We start from the raw sequence: 22,500 nt of genomic DNA on the forward strand, positions 1-22,500 counted from the left end.
GCACCTTGCCTAGTCAAACTCTTTCAGCTGTCTGTCAACTTCTACCTTTCCTTCTTGTTGGAAGTTTGCCTACATTCAGCCTGTTCCTAAAAAGGGTGACCGTTCTAATCCCTCAAACTACCGTCCTATTGCTTTAATTTCCTGCCTATCTAAAGTTTTTGAATCTATCCTCAACAGGAAGATTCTTAAATATCTATCACTTCACAACCTTCTATCTGATCGCCAGTATGGGTTCCATCAAGGCTGCTCTCCTGGTGATCTTCTGGCTTTCCTTACTGAGTCTTGGTCATCCTCTTTTAGAGATTTTGGTAAAACTTTTGCTGTTGCCTTAGACATATCAAAAGCTTTTGATAGAGTCTGGCACAAAGCTTTGATTTCCAAACTACCCTCCTACGGCTTCTATCCTCCTCTCTGTAACTCATCTCAAGTTTCCTTTCTGACCGTTCTATTGCTGCTGTGGTAGACGGTCACTGTTCTTCTCCTAAATCTATTAACAGTGGTGTTCCTCAGGGTTTTGTCCTGTCACCCACTCTCTTCTTATTATTCATTAATGATCTTTTAAATCAAACTTCTTGTCCTATCCACTCCTACGCTGATGATACCACCCTGCACTTTTCCACGTCTTTTCATAGACGTCCAACCCTTCAGGAAGTAAACATTTCACGCAGGGAAGCCACAGAACGCTTGACTTCTGATCTTTCTAAAATTTCTGATTGGGGCAGAGCCTATTTGGTATTGTTCAATGCCTCAAAAATTCAATTCCTCCATCTATCAACTCGACGCAACCTTGCAGACAACTATCCCCACTTCTTCAATGAAACTCAACTGCCCCCCTCTTCTACACTGAACATCCTCGGTCTGTCCTTTACTTATAATCTGAACTGGAAACTTCACATCTCATCTCTAACTAAAACAGCTTCTATAAAGATAGGTGTTCTGAGACGTCTCCGCCAGTTTTTCTCACCCCCCCCCCCCAGCTGCTAACTCTGTACAAGGGCCTTATCCATCCAAGTATGGAGTATGCTTCACATGTCTGGGGGGGTTCCACTCATACTGCTCTTCTAGACAGGGTGGAATCAAAAGCTTTTCGTCTCATCAACTCCTCTCCTCTAACTGACTGTCTTCAGCCTCTCTCTGATTTTCGCAATGTAGCATCTCTAGCTGTCTTTTACCGCCATTTTCATGCTAACTGCTCTTTTGATCTTGCTAACTGCATGCCTCCTCTGCTCCCGTGGTCTCGCTATACAAGACTTTTTCTTTCTCTCACCCCTATTCTGTCCACCTCTCTAACGCAAGAGTTAACCAGTATTCTCAATCATTTATCCCTTTCTCTGGTAAACTCTGGAACTCCCTGTCTGCTTCTGTATTTCCACCTTCCTATGACTTGAATTCCTTCAAGAGGAAGGTTTCAAGACGCTTATCCTTCAATTTTTGACTACCGCTTTGGACCCTTTTATGGGACTTGCATTTCAGTGGCCATTTTTTTATTGGATTTTTGTTGCCCTTGGTCAGTGTCCCTCCTACATAAAAAAAAAAAAAAAAAAGACACTCAAGGAATAATACTGTGAATCAGAAGGCGGAATGTAACAAAAGCCGAAGAGTTAATCAGGAATGCTCCGCATCTGCATCTACAATTGATATCCTATACTCGTGTCCACACCAAACAGTCTCAGACAACCTGTTCTTAATTAATACTTCTGTGCCTCCATGAGCGGTAGAACCAACTACATGACTTCTGTATGACTTATATGCACTTAAAATTACTGGAAGCGGTGTTTTTACTTCATTAATAGATATAATATCATATTCACATAGCATTGATATACAGTACTTTTTTCTAACTTTGTATATACACCATTCATATTCCATGAAATTATCTTAATTTTACTACTACACTGTGGACCATCTATAAAAAAATTAGCATTCCAAGCATCAGTTACTGTATTATCCTTATACACTGCGCTCACGTGTATCCAAGGGTATGGAACAACCAACGTTTTCTGGTTTTGCTCTTTCTGCCACTTCTACATCGCGTAACCTACGCCACTCCTTCCTAATGCTTGGATGGACATCTTTTTTAATGTAAATTCGACTGAAGTTATAACCAGAGGTTTTCAATCGACTTGCATTGTTCAGGATGATGGCGCGTTGGTTTTTATCAGCAAGCGTCAACAGGATGGGGCGGGCTCGTGGCGATGCACCGCCGCTGGCCTGGCGTGAGCGGTCGCCCAACCTGCGGTAAGTCCCAGCCACACCATCCACACCGTCCAGATCTTGTCCAGCTTCTCGTCAGAAGTTGCGCCCTCCAGGGACTCTTGATCATCAGGTACGCCCAAGATGACTACTTTGCCCTCGCGCTCCTTCTTATCAAGGTATTCCAAGTACTGCTGCTGCTTCGCGATGATCTCCTCCTGCTTATCGACTCGAGCCCTCAGCTCCTCATAATTCTTATTGGCCACACTGTTCTGGGCCGTTATTGTGTCCTTGAGGGCTACCATTGCCTTGACTACGTCATCCATCCTCTTGTTGATGCCTGCTAGTGTAGTACCATCTTCACCAGACGCCACTATCATGTCGATTAGTTCTTCCTTATTCTTTCTGGTTAGCTGGCTACGTTGTAACGTCTTCCCTTCACCTGGCTGTTTTTGCTGACTGTTTGTCATCATAACGGTTGACTCACAGCAAATCGCAATACTGCCAATGAGGTGGTGAGGAATATACGCTCGTGTAGAATCAACAAGATCAGGATTCCTAACAAGTCACAGGGGGGTTGTTGACAACCAGCGTCCGTCACCATGGCACCTCTGACGTCACAAGTTTCTAGTGCGCATGCGCAGACTCGAACCACTGGACACATGGAGGGGTTAGCATGAGTGTTGGAGACTTTACAGGCTAATTTTAACTAAGTCCAAAACCCTTCACCACCACAAAATCAACCAGCGTGCTCTCACATCTCTTACAGACCAGGACTTCGTGTAAGGCGATCCAAAGGTATAATTTTTGGAGAGATATTGTGTCAAAACCACGGACGTGCTCCTGCAGTTGTTTACAGGACCGCCATTTAGGCACACACACACACACACACACACACACATATATATATATATATATATATATATATATATATATATATATATATATATATATATATATATATATATATATATATATATATATATATTCACACACACACACACACACACACACACACACACACACAAGTTGGATATTAATAGATATGAAGACAAAACAGCACGAGCATAGCCCTTTTTTCCATAAACCACAACTAGGGAAATATACACACTTAGAGGAAAAATATTTAGAGAGGAAGGCTGGGCGAGGCTTTGACTCACTTGCACGTCCAGACACTGGCGGTGGATGTCTGCGAGGATGGCCAGGCAGCGGGCGTGGGTGGGCCGGTCCCCAGCTGTCAGGGCCAGCTTGAGTGCGTCCTGTTAATATAATACAATCATGACACACACAGACTCACTTAATTAGGAAAGGATCTTGCATATCCCTTGGGTGCCGCCCCTTCCTTTCACATTAGGGCTGAGGACCGGCGACCGTGGAGTGAGATGGGCTGGGAGGCCGCGTCCCCGTTGCCATGGCAAAGCTGGAGGCTGAGCTCAATTATTCAACACAGATGATAATCTCTAAAGCTGTTTGACACTTGGATACGGGAATTTTAGTATGTGGTGAGGTACTTGTATGAGAGATATTACACATGCACATAACAAAGACTGGTTCAGTAGTAGATGCACATTAGCAAGATCCAGTAGAAGATGAGGCATGAAAAGATGAAGAAGATGAATCAACTTGCAAAATAGACACAAACAAGAAGTGAATACGTGAAACTCCGAAGAGAAGAGAAATTATGAGAAGAATATCAGTTAAAAATGAGGAGCAGCCTAAGTTATTCTATAATCTATATGTAGATGGAAAGTTGAAAGCAAAAGAGGAATTAGTGATTTAAAAGTAGAAGTCATTATCAGGATGCAAAGAAGAGGGAAGAGTTTATAAAAGCTTTTCACAGAAAGGATTTATAAAGCCTGGTATAGAAAAAGATAAGGTGTTAACCGAAATGGTATCCGAGCAACAAGTACGAAATACACTAGAGAAACAGAATGTGCGGAAAACACCATCCCGGATGAAATATCAAGCTGAATATTAAGGGAGGGCAGTGAGCAGCTCACGGAGAAAATACATATTATTGTAACCTCTCTGAGAGATTGCGAGGTTTCTCGAGACTGGAAAGACTCAGATATGATTCCGAAACATAGGGAGGTGCAGATCCACAAAATAACAGACCGGTATCACTAACGAGTGATATTAAAGAATCATTGAAAACTGTGAAAAATACATGGATAGAGTATTTAGAGGAAAACTAAACTTTAACGGGATGTCAATTCAGAGTGACAGACTTGATATCATTCAAGAGAGGGTTGGGAGGAGGACTGCATGTGTCTAGACCTTAAATAACCTTTCGATAAAGTGACACTGATTTGTAAAATAAATAATACTGGAAGAGTCAGGGATGGTCTAAAATGGAAGGAAGATTTTTTAAGAAACAGGAAGACAGTTATTAAAGACCATAAATCAGAATGATACACAGTATTCAGCAGAGTCCTCCAGGATCTGTTCCGATGCAAGTCATGTTTGTAATACATATGTACGTATAAACGACAATGTCGAGGGAGTATGTCTAAGTTTGTTTGCAGGTGATGCGAGACTGTTACGTAAGGTGAAAAATTACGAAGGTTGTAAAGCACAAGGGGATCTAGATAGGATATCGGAATGGGATCGTAGAAAGAGCAAAAGGTTGAGTTTGGCAAAAATAACATATTTATGTGTAATTACAAGATGGGAACTGAAATAATTATCAGCAAAGTTACTGAGGGCAAGAACGTGGGAGCGATATTTCCGAACAGCTGGATAGGGAGGACGTACGTGTGTGTGTGTGTGTGTGTGTGTGTGTGTGTGTGTGTGTGTGTGTGTGTGTTAGGGGGGAGGGGAGGGGGGGGCAGAAAGGACACGGAGTGGCCATGGAAGAAAGCTGAAGGGGACTACTTGTAGGAGAGACTTCAAAAAGCAGCTTTTCTCACAGAAACATAGGAGTCTGAAATAATCTGAATGAGAGAGTTGTCTATGCAAAAAATATCTATGTATTTAAAGAGAGGTTAGATTAGTAGATACACAGACGGGACAGTATAAGCATTGCTCCTTCCCTTTATGTTATAACGAGGTAAATACACACAGGCAGGTTCACATTAATTTCAACAACAAAGGCGCGTTCATTTGTGTCGCAGCAAGGCTTCTGTGCTTTGATGTGCAGCATTAAAGACTCGCAGAAACACAGATGCGTCAACCAACGGCCACCGATACACTCACCTGGCAGCAGTCCCGCGCCTCTGGCAGGCGGCCCAGCTTCCTGAGCGGAGTGGCCAGCGTCACTAACGACAGCCTCTGGTACTTAGAGTTGAGGTCAAGGATGTGGAAGGTTTTAGAAAGCTCGAAAGCTTTGGCGCTGAACGAGAGCGACTTTTCGTAGTCTTGAAGGAGACAGAAGGTATGGCCGAGGCCGCAGTACACCTGCAGTTCGAGTGCGGTGTCGTGGATGCTCCTGGACACCTTGAGGGCCAGCTCGTAGTGCTCGATGGCCTTGCTGAAGCTGGAGTAGGTGACGTAGGTGTTGCCGAGGGTGAGTTGCACGTAGCCAGTGGTGCGGGACTGGTCACACTGGTTGTAAAGTGAGTGGCGGCAGTAGGACACAGCTTTCTCCAGGTTACCCAGTCGCTCGTTGGCCCGCGCGATGGTAAGGTACGCCTCGGCCCTCAGCATGGGTGAGTCCATCTCGTTGGCAATATCCAGCTGCTGGAACCCGAAGTCCAACATTTCCCTAGGGAAAGGCAGGAGTAAGAACCTAAACAGAAGCTTCAGCACAAGCCAATGTAACACATTCAGAAGCCCCATCGATCACGTCATGGTAATACCTTGAATTATTATAACCTGAAGGATACGCACGAGGTTTATTGAAGAATGTGCATAAGATTTGTTAATTTTAAAAAGCGAGGTAAAAAAAGTAAAATGCCAACACTTGTTTCTCCCCACACCACACTGCTCCTTCCATCCTCGGGTGAAGGCCTGTCCCTAGAAGTAAGTGTGAAGGAACTCACCTATAGCGGCCCCAGTCAAGGTGTGCCTGGCTCAGGTAACCAAGGGTAATGAAGCGATCATTGTCTTTGTTGATGCGTCGCAACGCCTGCTTCCACTTCTTCACGGCTGCCATGTGCTTCTGCTGGTTGTACAGGCGCACCCCTTGCTCCACCTGCAGGTACATGCCACACCTGTACACGCTGCTAATCAGACAAGCAAAAATAGTGCCTCGTTTACATCTGACATTAAACAGAGCCTTTGGTATCAACTGAAAACAGCCTGCAACATTCTCGCTCCGCCTCTCGTCATCCCTCGTCTTCCCGGCCATCTTCCGGCTTCCTTCCTTCCCATCCATTACCTCACCCGCTGCCCTCTGCCTCACCTGCTTCACCTCCCTCATTTCCCTTAAGCTGACAGATTTACGATTATATTTGTACACCCCTTCACTTTATTCCCTTTAAGGAAGTCAGAAATCTAATCAGAGACAAAGAAAAAAAAATATTGACGAAAACCGACGATCATTTATCTGGAAACCTCGACTTATTCCCTTTAAGAAAATCACAATTCAAAGAAGAAATGAGAAACAGTGACAAGAAGGAAATATAGAAGGAAATCAGGACAGCAGGAAACGAATGGTCGCCTCACCTTTCCAGCGAGGCAATAGAGAGAGAGAGAAAAAAAAAAAAACTGAAAATATGAAAGAAAAAGAATAGGAAAAAACAGAAGAAAAAAATGGTGTTCTTAATCCTCTTGTAATAATAAACTGGAGGAAAAACACGAGAAAACTACAGAAGAGAGAGAGAGAGAGAGAGAGAGAGAGAGAGAGAGAGAGAGAGAGAGAGAGAGAGAGAGAGAGAGAGAGACGCAGGCACACACAAGCCTCACCCTTTTCCGTGCCAGGCGCTGCCCAAGACGGTCGTGGCAGGAGACGAGACAGTCCCAGAAGGAAGGAGGGGGCGGCTGTCGGGTCCTCACAAGATCCCCACTGGCGTCGAGTCCACCCAGGCCTCCCAGCCCTCCTATGCCCTCAGTATCCGGGGTATCGGGGAGGAGGGCGCTGGAAGAGAGCTGGTGCGGCGGCAAGCTGTGGAAGGAAAGAGAAGGCGGGCAGCTGCTGTGGATTACGGTTGGTCGAGCAAATATCTAGCAATACCCGTTTATGAAAAAAGTTCTAAGAATTTGAGGGATCATAGGAAGAATGTGTGTGTGTGTGTGTGTGTGTGTGTGTGTGTGTGTGTGTGTGTGTGTGTGTGTGTGTGTGTGTGCGCGCGTCAGGGTACGTACAGTCGTGAATTATGTAATGTTATTATGATTATTACAGCGACATTCAACACCTGTATGAATAAAACGTTTTACCTCACATAAAGAAATATATTACTACGATGATTGCATTAAGAGAGAGAGAGAGAGAGAGAGAGAGAGAGAGAGAGAGAGAGAGAGAGAGAGAGAGAGAGAGAGAGAGAGAGAGTGAAAAGGAAAGAGAGAAAAAAATGGGAAATCTGTTACGGTAGCGACCTAAATCTGGCTCACGAGGATCCTGTTAAAAACTTTAGATAGAGTTAAATCTAGCCAATAAAAATACCGTGATGGCAAAAGCTTGTGGAATGTTAGATTTAGCGAGGCTGGGCGGGCATGGCGGGACGATGATAGTGCTATATGTCACGAGAGAGAGAGAGAGAGAGAGAGAGAGAGAGAGAGAGAGAGAATAAACCGTTACGTGGGTGTACCAGTAAACGATAACAAGGCAAAACAAATGTCAGTTCCATTAAATTCGTGGCTATAGGGGTGCGTGAGTGGAGAGATGATGGTGATGATTGTCGCTGAGGCATGTAGGAGCGTGGGGCTGCAGGGCTGAGGGCTGGAGGCGGCTAGTCTGGCATGACTGGCCATGGCATGATGGGGTGACGGGGAGGCGGGAGGTAGAGGTAGTAGAGACGCTCACACAGTTCTCCTTTAAGCAGTGCGGTGTGAGGGCTCCAGCCTAGCCTACCTACACCAACCTGCCGTGGCCCTGTTGCTGCTACACCAGCCGGCCTACACCCATATCATCCTGCTGCATGCTACTTGAAAATCATGGCATGCATCCGATTCTTAATTAAGTACGATAGTGTTTATAAAGGTACGATACAGTACTCCTATATTTCTTTATCCTTTAGTTTGAATAATGTTCCTAATAATTAATAGTGTTTATATATATATATATATATATATATATATATATATATATATATATATATATATATATATATATATATATATATATATATATATATATATATATATATATATATATATATATATATATATATATATATATATATATATATATATATATATATATATATATATATATATATATATATATATATATATATATATATATATATATATATATATATATATATATATATATACACACACACACACACACACACACACACACATTAGAGGTACTGGGAATAATGGTTAATAAGAGATACAGATGTATTGGATGAGCGTTTTGGAAATGGGAACTTCAGTCAGGTTTGCGGCAAAGCGCAAGGCGGAGGTTGTGGTGGTTATTACTTTCCAAAGTGTGATAAATATTGCATCCGGCCACGAGAACTGCCTTCCTCGCAAGCCTGCGTGGACAACTGAGTACGCCTTGAAAGAACCACTGCAGGGGCGAGGAGAAGGAGAAAAGTGAGGTAGAGTGCCATAGCTCTTGTTTTGTTGACGTCGCTTTGTTACCGAGACCATGAGTGTGGTAGCGAGGCACCGTATTTATCACTAATGCTCCAGACTAAATTGCGCGGCTGTAATGGTAGTGTTCATTGCCTTGGAAGGAGGAGATGCGAGGAGAACACATGCCACTGTAATGTTGCTTTACTTTTGAAATTACTGCAAAATAGCCTCGTGAAGTTTTGAATAGAGGTGAACCTACATGAGGAGGCAGGCGCGAGGTGCTGCCTGAGTCTGGGTGCCCTTGGTCTTGCATGTTGGGGCTTGTTCTTGTTTTTGGATGTTATCGAGGACATGTGAACTCTTTAATGCAACTTAATCCTAACATTATCCTGATGTATCCTCTAATTAAACAGAAGTACATATCTGATTTACTTGCTCCCTAAATTTAGTTTGCCTTAACAGAACATAAACCTAAGCTAACATTACATGCATTAATCTATCCTGGTTGAACATTACTCATATTCAACTTGACTGACTCGTAATTTAATGAAAAGAAACTTAAAATTTATTTGGTCAAAAGATATATGGGTTTTCGTTATTCTATTAAATAAAGTAATGGAACACGTTTATTTTTGTTCATTAATCAGATCGAGTTGTAATTCTTTCACTTTAGAATATTCACAACATACGGGTGCGGCGAACATCGGTAAGTATCCTTGCAAATGCTTTCTCGTGATATAGAAAACAGCTCACCCCACCCAACACTGGTTTACCTCTGCCATCTTGCGCCATGTTTACTAGCACAGCCCCACCTATTGTGCCGACCTGTTAGTCTTCAGGAAGGTTTTTTTTTTTTCTTAAGTGAACCAATTAAAATAAGAGAGCCCGTGATGTCAGGTGACGTAGCCAATCAGATGGAATTATTGCAATTGACGCGTCTCGCAAGTGACAGGAGCTCAGTTTAAAGCGGCCACACGCTGAGTGAACCATGCAAGGAGCTAAAAAAAAAAAAAAAAAAAAAAAATGTGTTTTGAGAACATTCTTTGTACCCAAGACCGGATTACGATATCCGACCTCCTCAGCAAGGTGTGTGATTCGGAACCCCGTAGCTTTAAGTTAATTTACGTAGGGTCGGATATAGCAGGTTAGGGTTAAGTATCGTTAGGGTTAAGATTGTTTGTATTAAAGAATAAAAATTAAATTAGGTGTGCTTAATTAGATAATTAGAGAGCCCATATTTACTTAACTACCTTTGTTTTTGCTTTTTTATTTTGTTGTTTTTTGTTTTGTTGTTTTTTTTCGTGTTTGCTCCCTGCGTTTCTCGGACTCCCTGCCCACCACCACCCTCCTACCTCCCCACCTCTTACCAGAGCTACCTCCACCACTGACTTCCACTACCACCATTATTATTACATTCCTGTCCTTCCCACCTCATCCACCACAACCGCCACTCCCCACCACTCCTATACTTCACACCAAAACCATCATTTTCATTATCTCCCTATCCTTACCAACCCATTCTCCAAGCCTCCCCAAACCCACCTCCCCTTACCACTTCCACTACCATCTCAAGTTCTCGCCTTCTCCCCTGACCTCCTCCACCCTCTCGCCACGCTCGTTAACTATTCCAAGCACCCATTACCACATACAGCCCTAGAAGCAGCAGTTAAAGGTTAAGCAGGTTCTGTAGGATGTGTTGTGCTGGAGGTGTTGGTACTCCTGACTCCGTGGTGCGTTGAAATGACTTGGCTTTCGTGATGTGGTTCTTTGTCCATCGTTTGGAACTTAAATTATGTAGGTGCTGCAATAGACTTACTTGTCATGTTGGCAGTGCAATAATTTGGGAGGTTTAAGGGAATACAAAATTATGGATAAGGATGGTAGGTAAGCAAAGGTATATGTTTATTACTACCACGATTGCTATTACTGCCCCTGCAGTTTCTCTTGTGTTTTTATGTCTTTTATACCAGTGATCTCATTAACTATAGTACATCATCATCACCACCATCAGCCTTTACAGCACTAATGAAGCTTCGAGGAAAAAATGTGAACGAGTTTCATAATAACGCGAAGCTCTTCAGTTTTCGTTAGTGATAAAGGATTAGTGATGAAGGCGAGAATTTTATGGTGCAGGTGCCAGACGCGTTTCCAGCAACACATCAGCAGTACAGAGCACCAGAATTATTCACAGATTTGGTATTCAGTAAAATTCGCTTCCAGATAGTTTTTCTCATATGCATTATGACTTTTATGTACTTTTGTACTACTGCTCTTCAACCCTTTCACCATGATATGCAGCAACTGACCACTAAAAACAGTGTAAAAATTACCTTTTTCACTCCTACATACATAGTTGTTTTTCATAATCATTACGACTTTAAATGCACATTTTGTGCTACCGACTTTCAGCCCTTTCACTGTGATGTACACCTATTGGCAAAATAAAATAAAAAAAAATATTGTACAAAGTTTTATAAGCAAGACAGAAAATGGGATAAGAAGTTAAAGCATTCCGATGTCAAGTTAGTATATTGCTTGGTGATATTTGTAGAGCAGAAGGAAATGTCTTAGAGTGGTTTGTGATTAAGGAATAATGTATCAAATAGGAGTGAAAGGGTTAAACAGTTCTGCAGCTCACAAAAGACAAATTAACCTGTTTGATCTTTCACTTATTTATTTATTTATTTATTTAATTTTTGTTTTTTTTTTATTAGAGCGCGCGCGCGCGCGCGCGCGTGTGTGTGTGTGTGTGTGTGTGTGTGTGTGTGTGTGTGTGGTGTGTGTGTGTGTGTCTTCTCAAACAAAGTATTTTTAGTATTATTTTTCATCTGATTTATTTATTTGTTTTATTTATTTATTTATTTATTTTATTTATTTATTCTTTTTTTCTACAAAGTGCCCAGTGTCATTAAAGGACGGCCAGCAGTAAATAGGTTAACTTCAATTTGCTTTAGGGAGGTTTTTCATTTTATATATATATATATATATATATATATATATATATATATATATATATATATATATATATATATATATATATATATATATATATATATATATATATATATATATATATATATATATATATATATATATATATATATATATATATATATCTCAGAATGCTTGGTGCTTACAGATATTCTAACCACACTGACATAGGAGGAACGAAACACAAGAATGGAGGAAAAACAAAAATCGAGTATCGTTAATCCAGTAGCCTACTACAGTAAATACTTATAAATACCGTTCAGTATATCGGTATAGTGTTGAAGTCACTGAGTATCGTTAATCTAAAGTTCAACTATCTTTTTTTATGTTAGAGGATCACTGGCTTAGGGCAACAAAAAGGAAGAAAAATAATAAGGCCCACTGAGATGCCAGTTCCCTAAGAAAAAAGCAAAAAAATAAGTTGGCTGAGTATCTTTAATCCGGAGTTCCAGTGACTAAGTATCGTTAATTCAGAGTTCAATTGACAGTATCATTAATCCAGTAGCGTGCTGCAAACACTGATAAGAACTGTGCAACATGTCGATCATGGTACAAAGTTCGACGAATTTTTAGGAGTGTACCTGCCTCGCATTTCACTGCCTGTATGCCTGTACCTGCACCGTGTGTCACGGCTCAGTACTTTACCATAAGACCCTTTTTTTCATGTTTACATTTTAAGTTCACGTACGTACTTCACTTGCTGTTCTACACTCGGCTCGCGTATTCAAGGTTCAATGCACTGCCAAATGAACAGCAAACAAAGTGATATGTTTACATCATTACAGTTTTCAAGGAATGTAAACACCACTAATGACTGATATTGAATTACTCTCAGCGTGCTCTCATTCGCGCACTCACTCACTCACTAACATCCAGATCTATATACTCACTGAAAAATTTTCTCACTTTCAAACTCACTCACTCACTCACTAATCCACAAACTCATTAATTCACTAACTTGTTCACTCTCATTAACGCTGTCACTGACTCACTCACTAATAGTCAAGTCTTCAACCCACTCACTGCCTGACTGACTCACTCACTCACATTAGTCTTTCGTGGCAAACAAGAGAGAGAGAGAGAGAGAGAGAGAGAGAGAGAGAGAGAGAGAGAGAGAGAGAGAGAGAGAGAGAGAGAGAGAGAGAGAGAGAGAGAGAGAGAGAGAGAGAGAGAGAGAGAGAGAGAGAGAGAGAGAGAGAGATTAATTGATTGATTGATTGTTTATTGCCCAGAATAGCAATTTTTTTTTTTTTTTTTTTTTTACAGAGAAGTAACATTACATGATTAATTGGGCACTAGCCCGCTGAGCCGAGGCTCCGTAGCGGACAGAGGAGTGATATACATATAAAACAGAAGAGTGATAGAGGATTGATATACATATAAAAGAGAGGAATGATAGAGAGAGAGAAAGAGAGAGAGAGAGAGAGAGAGAGAGAGAGAGAGAGAGAGAGAGAGAGAGAGAGAGAGAGAGAGAGAGAGAGAGAGAGAGAGAGAGAGAGAGAGAGAGAGAGAGATAAATAAATAACATATAGATAGAAAGAGCGATAGATAGATGATTACGTAGACAAACAGACAAATAGATCAACCACCCAAACAAGCCACACACATACATAACCGGAAGTCTACAAAAGACAGCATTAAAAATCTTGCAATGGTTTCCCTCAGGCACAAGAACAGGGATGTATGCAGCACCTCGCCTTGCGGCCACTCACGGCAAGGAAAGGGGCTCGGAATTAATGCTATTGGCCAGGAACACTACCTGAGAACCCTATTGGCGTGCGGGAGAAAAGTCCACACTGATAGGAAAATAGGAAATCGGTAAAAGGGAAATATGAAAAGAAAAAAAAAGGAAAAAAGCCTGAATCGATGAGGTGTGATAGTGAAGAAAAGAAAGTGAATGGAAGTTAAAAGGAAAATGAGACTGAAAGGTGATCGAGTTAATTAAAGTAAAGTTAGTTATTGGTCTCGAATTAACCAATCATGTTCTTTGTCTCTCTCTCTCTCTCTCTCTCTCTCTCTCTCTCTCTCTCTCTCTCTCTCTCTCTCTCTCTCTCTCTCTCGTCCATGCCCATAAAACCTTCCAAACTTCATTACTATTCAGGTTTATCTCCCTTCTCCTTCTTCTTCCTTCTTCCTCCTTCATTTCCATAATTCTTAAGCCTTGATGAAAAATTACCCTAGATTATCTCCTTTTTTCCGTGACTCTCTCTCTCTCTCTCTCTCTCTCTCTCTCTCTCTCTCTCTCTCTCTCTCTCTCTCTCTCTCTCTCTCTCTCTCTCTCTCTCTCTCTCTCTCTCTCTCTCTCTCTCTCTCTCTCTCTCTCTCTCTCTCTCTCTCTCTCTCTCTCTCTCTCTCTCTCTCTCTCTCTCTCTCTCTCTCTCTCTCTCTCTCTCTCTCTCTCTCTCTCTCTCTCTCTCTCTCTCTCTCTCTCTCTCTCTCTCTCTATCTATCTATCTATCTATCTATCTATCTATCTATCTATCTATTTACCTATCTATTTCTCATTCTGCTGTATTTTCTCTATCTGAAATTAATTCCTTTTAATTTTCCCTTTTACCTATTTTTAATTTCTCTCTCTCTCTCTCTCTCTCTCTCTCTCTCTCTCTCTCTCTCTCTCTCTCTCTCTCTCTCTCTCTCTCTCTCTCTCTCTCTCTCTCTCTCTCTCTCTCTCATGCCATTCTTCAGTCTAAAATTAATACTGCTTTCTTTCTTGGTTTCCCTTTTACCTGTCTTTAATCCTATCCCACCTCCCACTCTCTCTCTCTCTCTCTCTCTCTCTCTCTCTCTCTCTCTCTCTCTCTCTCTCTCTCTCTCTCTCTCTCTCTCTCTCTCTCTCTCTCTCTCTCTCTCTAACCCAACAACCCACCTCCCGTCCTCCACCTCCTCCTCGCTAAGGGATCCGTGTAAAACTCCCGCTGCCCGCCATCTGAGTGAGTATCTGACCAACTCCCACCGCCTGATAGTAAGACACCAGCGAAGGCGAGGAAAAAATGAATGGGAAAGAGAGTTTGGTAACGCTGCCTTGGGTCGATTTTAAAGCGAAGGCGAGTAAGAGGAAGCAAAAATGGCCCACGCCCGTAAAAGAAGAGGAGAGGAAAATGAAGGAGAGGAGGAGGAGGAGGAGAAGGAAGACTTGTTTCTTTCTTGATAAGAGTATCGTAGTGGCATCTATCTTCCTCGTATCAGAGAGAGAGAGAGAGAGAGAGAGAGAGAGAGAGAGAGAGAGAGAGAGAGAGAGAGAGAGAGAGAGAGGGGGAGGCTTTGGGAGTAAAAAGCATACAAATACCAAGATAAGAGAGATACAAGAGAGAGAGAAGGACAGTAACAAGAGGAATGCCGAAAAAAAAGAGTAACAAAAAACAAAGTATATTCGAACTTCCCCACTATAGTGATTTATAAAGGAGACTTGCCTGTTTGTCTTACTTTACGTGGACAAGGCGTTCTTTATCCTACTGATGTAACTTACTACTTCATTTACTTCACATTTGGATTAATAAGGTACCACGAAAATGGCCATAGTAAACCACCTTGAACTTTATTTACTCTTTTTGACTTTCTTCATTTCGACAAACAAGAGTTATCTGCTACACTTCCCTTACTTGATGTACTTCAGGAAAGCCACATACCACTTAACCACCGCAGACAAATTACTATTGTACACAACCTCTGATTTACTCAACTTACTTTAGACAAACAAGACTACTTAATTTCCTCACTTTATGTACTTCAAGCAAACAGCATACCACTTAACCAACACAAACAAATTACTGCTGTACTTAAAATTTATTCATCTTTATTACTTGACTTCAGTTTACTTTAATGTACTTATTTTAAATATTTAACTTACATTAGATATATAAGAAAACAGTGAAATTACCAGAATAAACAAGTTACTCTCCCCTCTTCCTTCCTCTCCCTTCCACAACACTCCTTTCTCTCTCTTACCTCCATTCCCCCACACATCCCCTCTCCTTTTCATCCCTCAAACATCCTCCTCTCCATTCTCTCCCACAGACATTCACCTCTCCCTTTCGTCTCCTTTCTCTCCCTCAAACACTCTCTCCCTCCCTAACATCCCACAAGCTATCCTCTTCCTCCCTCCCTCTCTCCTCTATTCTCCCTCTCTCTCCTAAACACCACATCTTCTCCTCGAACTCCGGCAAACAAGAGAAAACGGAGGTCAAAGAGAGAGGGAGAGGGAGGGAGAGGGTGCGAGTGAGGGTTAAGCATCTCTAAGGGGGCTACACTCACTGTTTACGCAGAGTCCCGAGCGAGGGAGAGTTAGTGAGAGTTGAGAGGGCATCCAGGAGTTAAAGGTGGATTAAATTTGTGAGTTGTTTACGTTAGTGCTTCAAGAGAGAGAGAGAGAGAGAGAGAGAGAGAGAGAGAGAGAGAGAGAGAGAGAGAGAGAGAGAGAGAGAGAGAGAGAGAGAGAGAGAGAGAGAGAGAGGATCAATGAGTCGCTATTTAGTTAATAATTATCCAGCCTCAGGTGATGCCTTGATGGTGGTGCTGTTAAAATGGATCTCTCTCTCTCTCTCTCTCTCTCTCTCTCTCTCTCTCTCTCTCTCTCTCTCTCTCTCTCTCTCTCTCTCTCTCTCTCTCTCTCTCTCTCTCGTCTTCCTTCTCCTGTCCCTACTTTTCTTTCTCCTTCCTCCTTCTCTTCTTTGTCTTCTTCGTTTTCTTCTTCATTCTTGCTTCTATTGTCGCTGCATTTCTACCATTTGTTCTTCATTCTTGTTCTTTTATACTTGCTGTCCTCCCCTCCCTACCTTCTTCTTCATGTTTGCTTTTAATGTAGTTTATTTTCTACAATTTCTTTTGTTTTTTTTAATCTTTATACCTCCTCCTCCTCCTTCCCCACTTTTTCTTCTTTTTCTCTTTCCTTCGTATTCTTCACTGTTGCTCTTGTTGCAGTTTTCTTGTATTTTTTTTCTCTGTTTTTTTCTTTCTATGCATTCTGTCCTCCTCCTCATCCTCCTCCTCCTCCTCCTCTCCCCTTTCTTTTTACTTATCATCTTCTTTTCCTCTTTTTCTTCGTTTTCTTTTTGTATTTGTTCATTGTCTTCTCTCTCTCTCTCTCTCTCTCTCTCTCTCTCTCTCTCTCTCTCTCTCTCTCTCTCTCTCTCTCTCTCTCTCTCTCTCTCTCTCTCTCTCTCTCTCTCTCTCTCTCTCTCTCTCTCTCTCTCTCTCTCTGCCTTACATAATTAAGCAGGCCAGCCTCTTCTACCTCTCCCCTCCAGCCTCCCCTACGCGATGCCGTCAAATTAAGATGATAAATAAGTAAACAAAGAGAATTAAAAAACAGATTATAAAATGCTACATAAAAAAGATGGTTTCTCTCTCTCTCTCTCTCTCTCTCTCTCTCTCTCTCTCTCTCTCTCTCTCTCTCTCTCTCTCTCTCTCTCTCTCTCTCTCTCTCTCTCTCTCTCTCTCTCTCTCTCTCTCTCTCTCTTATGCATGCTACATTACTTATACAAAACCTGCTTTCTCCCTTCGCCCTGACTGAGATGCAATGCTACTAAAGGAGAATGGAGGAGTTTACACACTTTTTTCTTTTTCAGACTGCTCTTTTTCACCCTCTCTCTCTTTCTCTCTCTCTCTCTCTCTCTCTCTCTCTCTCTCTCTCTCTCTCTCTCTCTCTCTCTCTCTCTCTCTCTCTCTCTCTCTCTAGCCGTGTTTACTTTTTGCCTCTTAGGTTCCTGACGTCATTTTCTTATGCCAAGTTTAAATACGAGTAACTACAACTACTGTTGCTGCCATCTGGTGTTTACTTTCGCTACGCCCACTTGCCCCACTGGTTAAAGCTGCAGACTGTTCCTAAACATTTCGTCGTTCTATGGTCTATTCTTCATAATTTTTGAGGAAGTTGTTGAGGTTCCGGGATGTTTTCGTGATTCTAGTGAAAAATTGACAAGGATTTTGTATCATAATGTGAGAGAGAGAGAGAGAGAGAGAGAGAGAGAGAGAGAGAGAGAGAGAGAGAGAGAGAGAGAGAGAGAGAGAGAGAGAGAGAGAGAGAGAGAGAGAGAGAGACGATAATAGAACCCGATATCTCTTACACAGCCTATTTCAGAACAGATATCTCTTACAGCCTATAGTGGAAATTAGCTATCTGAGGTTTTCAAAGTTACTTTCATGACTGTAGCGGTAGTTCAAGAAGAATTCTACATCGTCAGCAGGTAAAACGTCCACGAAGACAGATCAGATCACCTTCGTGGCCTTTGAACATAGTGCTGATGATCTCCCCGGCAGGAAAAAGAGAGGAAGACCTAAGAGAAGGTTTATGGATGTAGTGAAAGAGGAGAGGCTTGTAATGGATGTGACTGAGAAAAACGCAAAAATCGAGGGCGTTGGATAAGACCCAGGCCCGGTTTAAACTACTCCGTTTTTACGGATTCCGTTTCCGTACAGTACACCGTCCCACAATGACGTCACCACCGTTTCCGTTCGAGCGACTAAAGTTGGAACTAAGCTCTGTTTCTGCCTCCGCTGGAACGGACGCCGTCGAGCAGAAGAGATGAACCAAGTTAACTTTGTACGGAGAGATGGGCAGTGTTGCACGTACTAATTTGAATGTTCTAGGTATGATACACAAGTACATGAAAAAAAAGTTATTGAATTATAGTTTTGTAATGTAATAATGCTATATTACAAATTGAATTTTTTTACACTTTATGGAAAAAGAGAAGTGACTGGGGTCCCAGCATGAGGTGCGACAACACCGTAAAGCATGAAAACACAAGCACAAGAATGGATTGGACAAGTTTCAGACCAACAAACTGCAGAAACGCAACGTGCCTCACTCAGCAGCTATGGTAATGATAAAGATAACTAACAACCAGACAAATAGAAAATACTAGTATAGCCTCCCTCTCCACCACACCGTGCATTGATTGATACCAGACACTACCGCCCCGACCGTGTCTTGTAAGATTCACTAGCGTGTAGCTACTTATACTTCTTTACTGTGCAATAAGTGACACTCTTCTCCTCCTCACTGGCCTTTCTTCGTCAGCTGCGAGCAGCAAAGTGGCAAGAAATATTCAAATTTCTTGTCGAGGAGGTCTCTTCTCCGCCCGGCCATGCTGACAAACATCGATATGGATACGGCAATGAATTCCTCCGTTCAGTACGGACTCCGTTTTGTGATGTCATTGTTGGACGGTGAACAGAGACGGAATCCGTAAAAACGGACTAGTGTGAACCGGGCTTAATCAGCTATGGCGACCCTTGATGGGAGCAGCTGAAAAAATTGATGAGAACAAAACATTTAATTAAGAACACTTATCTAAGATAGCTACTCTTGAAACAAACTGATGGGTTTTACATGATGTGTAGGCAAGTCATAACTGTCCCTGCTTGGAATTATTTCTGAACTAAACTCTCCCCTCGAATGATATGGAGATGAACGTATATGGGTGGAGAAATTAACACGGAACATAAACTGAGAATGAGGTATGATTAATCTAACCAGGCATATGTGCATACTCAAGTTTTATTCTTAAATCCATCCTTTCCTAACCTTAAGTATAAATGATTAATATAACAATATGCCCCTTATTCAAAGATCGTCATCAATATCACGTTTTCATCTATTACACATCACAAATTAATAATTTTCACATCCATCGTGGCATGATCGAGCACTTTTTAGTGAATGTACAGTTATGATGTTTCACTTCCATGGTGTTTCGTGTTTCCCCTCTCAAGTCCACCGATCTGAAGGTCTCCTTACAAAACATGGCAGCTGGAGATTTATAGCACATCAGGGGACTGAGATTGAGAGGAAAAGCTGAGCACAATTTAAAAGAATGTTGTGTGCATTACTGACCACGACTACGTGAACTGGTGCAAGGAAATAGTCGTGTGGTAAAGTAATTTATGTATTATTGTGTTAATTAAGTGACTTGTAAGTTAGAAAACAGTCTTGAAGTGCAGGTAGTGAACTACTTGGCAGATTCATAAACTAATTTTTAAAAATCATAGTGAAACTAGAAGTCCTCGTTACGTGTAGATTAAGCAACTTCTAACTTAGAAAACGGTCTTCGCCAGTTGAGTTTAACGTAGGAAAGTAAACATTTTCACTTGGAGACTAAAATCATTGGCGTATGACTTAAAGAATAGGCAGCTTTTGTTATGTATAAATGACGCAGCTTATAACTTAGTGACCTGTCCTCGCCTTTAACTTAGTTACAGTTGACTTGCCCAAAAACCCAACTCGGTAATGGATGTAAAGTTAACAAGTGATATTACTAATACATATAAGAAATAATAATAATAATAATAATAATAATAATAATAATAATAATAATAATAATAATAATAATAATAATAATAATAATAATAATAATAATAAGAAGAAGAAGAAGAAGAAGAAGAAGAAGAAGATGATGATGATGATGATGATGATGATGAAGAAAAGAAGAAGAATGTGACTTTATACACTAGTGCCTTCATGCTTTGTCTTCTTTTTATCTCACATTACATCTGTTTAATTATTTTTCATATTATTTTGTCTGCATTTATTTGTGTTCTCCCCATCATCTCCGTCTATCTCTTCTCTATCCAGATATGTGAACATGTACACTCTTTCCTCATTCCTTCCTTCCTTCTTTCCATCCTCCTTCCTTCCTTCCTTCTATCTTCCTTCTTTCCTTCCTTCCTTCCTTCCTTCCTTCCTTCTTTCCATCCTCCCTCACTCCCTCCCTCCTTCCTTCCTTCCTTCCTTCCTTCCTTTCCTTCCTTTCTTCCTTCTTTCCTTCCTTCCTTCCTTCCTTCCTTCCTTCCTTCCTTCCTTCCTTCCTTTTCACACTCACACTTGGAAAGATATATTGACGTAGTGTGTGTGTGTGTGTGTGTGTGTGTGTGTGTGTGTGTGTGTGTGTGTGTGTGTGTGTGTGTGTGTGTGTGTGTGTGTGTGTGTATGTGTGTGTGTTTTCGACTGAGAGGCTCCTATTTTTTGTATTTTTCGTCCATACTCCTCCTTCTCCTCCTCCTCCTCCTCTTCGTTTTCCTCTTCCACCGAATTCCTCTCAAGTCTCCCATATCCATTCCTCTCTCCTGCACTCCCGCTCCTCCTCCTTCCCACCCTGTCACCCACCGTAAGAGTCTTTGAGTTGGGGCCTATGAGAGTCTGGCTGTTAATCTGTCAACATAACCACGGCACTCCCTCTAGTACGCCAATATTACCTTCTTGGAAGCCCCAGCGCTGCTCCAATCCAGCATCCCACCGCTGCCACCAATATACGCGGGGCAGGAAAAGACGGATATGGAAGTAGTGACAGAGAAAGTGATGAGATGGCTTAAGAATGTGATGAACCTTAGGAAACAGAAAAAGTTTAAGTGTGAAAATATTACAAGAGGGAAATATTTTTAAATAAAGAAATGGTGAAAGAAAATTCGATGATATTCCAAGATAAATGTTGAAATGATCTGATGCTAAATTACAGAGGAAAAAGGAAAAGGAAAAGGAAAAGAAATGAAACATAAAAAGTAATAATAAAGAAAAATATTTCAAAACGAAGAATTAGAAAAAGTTGCTGAAGTGTAGGAGAGAATAAGAGAAGCTGAAACATAATGATTAAGAAGTACAAATAGGAGAAAGTATTTTAAAACGGAAAAAAAAGATTAATGGATATCAAACACACAAAAAAAGGAGATAGTAAAACAAACAGACACTGAAATGGAAAACGCTACATCTTCGTCTTAGTAGCAATTAACGGTGAACTTGCAATCCTACGCTCACCACTTGAGACTGATGTAAGGATACAGCACACACTACTGCCTAGCGTGCGTCACTGTGATGTAATTAACCTATAATATCCACTTACCCTTATCTGGGCTCGGAGAAAAAACACGGCATTTGTTATCTACTGTTATAATTAACATATTATCTACTGGGCATTACGTGAAATCAAAGGGCGAACACGGCACTTCTTACTGCCTATCGTTATAAGAAGTACATAAGAAAATGATGAAAGCTGAAAGAAACCATGATGTCTACACGTGGCAGTCATTGCATGAAACATACCTACCTATTTCCACCTATTGTCCTTATCCATGAATTATCTAATCTCTTTTTGAAGCTCTCAAATGACACAGCATTAGCAAACTCGATTACCGAGTTATATATCTGTCTTTACCTGAGATCGAAGGAAGGACAGGGCATTGCTTATTATGTCATTATCTACCGTGCTTTAATTAGCCTTGTATCTGCCTGTCTTTACCTGAAATAAAGAACACGGTCATTACGTACCGTGTTATTCTCAGCCTTGCATCAACCTGTCCTTACCTGAGATGAAGGAAGAACATGGTCGTTATTTACCACGCAATAATTATCCTCGTGTCTACCTGTTCTTACCTGATATAGAAGAAAGAAAACTGTGTTATACTTATCGTATCATCTATCTTTACCTACCTGAGGTCGAGGGAACTCCACATGGAGGACTCCCGGCGCTTCTTGGTACAGGAGCTACACCACATGTCGAACACGCCCGGCTCCCACCTGCTCATGGGGCGGTCCTCTAGACACTCACACTGGAACCCACCCCCGCCCAGCCCGCCCAGCCCGCCCACCATGCTCCCGCCCAACCCGCTCATACTGCCCATGTGAGGGTGGTCGTTGGTGTGTGTTGAGACGGGTGGGGGTGGCGGGGGTGCCATTGGGGCTCCCATGGTTGGGCGGAGGGG

At 41.7% G+C, this 22,500-nt stretch overlaps 1 protein-coding gene across 2 annotated transcripts in view; it reads right to left on the reverse strand.

Annotated features, from left to right (window-relative positions):
- Positions 1-22,500, reverse strand: part of LOC135090837 (43 kDa receptor-associated protein of the synapse homolog) — a 122,163-nt gene that overhangs the window by 13,456 nt on the left and 86,207 nt on the right. For both annotated transcript variants that reach the window (XM_063987925.1, XM_063987926.1), the window contains 5 exons: positions 22,229-22,500; positions 7,039-7,237; positions 6,174-6,325; positions 5,389-5,896; positions 3,354-3,452 (listed from right to left, as the gene is read on the reverse strand). The exon at positions 22,229-22,500 is cut by the window's right edge and continues 62 nt beyond it. In XM_063987925.1, the coding sequence (XP_063843995.1) occupies positions 3,354-3,452; positions 5,389-5,896; positions 6,174-6,325; positions 7,039-7,237; positions 22,229-22,500 (1,230 nt within the window). The remainder of the gene's footprint in view (positions 1-3,353; positions 3,453-5,388; positions 5,897-6,173; positions 6,326-7,038; positions 7,238-22,228) is intronic.

This window comes from Scylla paramamosain, chromosome 36, assembly GCF_035594125.1.
Source record: "Scylla paramamosain isolate STU-SP2022 chromosome 36, ASM3559412v1, whole genome shotgun sequence".
NCBI lineage: Eukaryota > Metazoa > Arthropoda > Malacostraca > Decapoda > Portunidae > Scylla > Scylla paramamosain.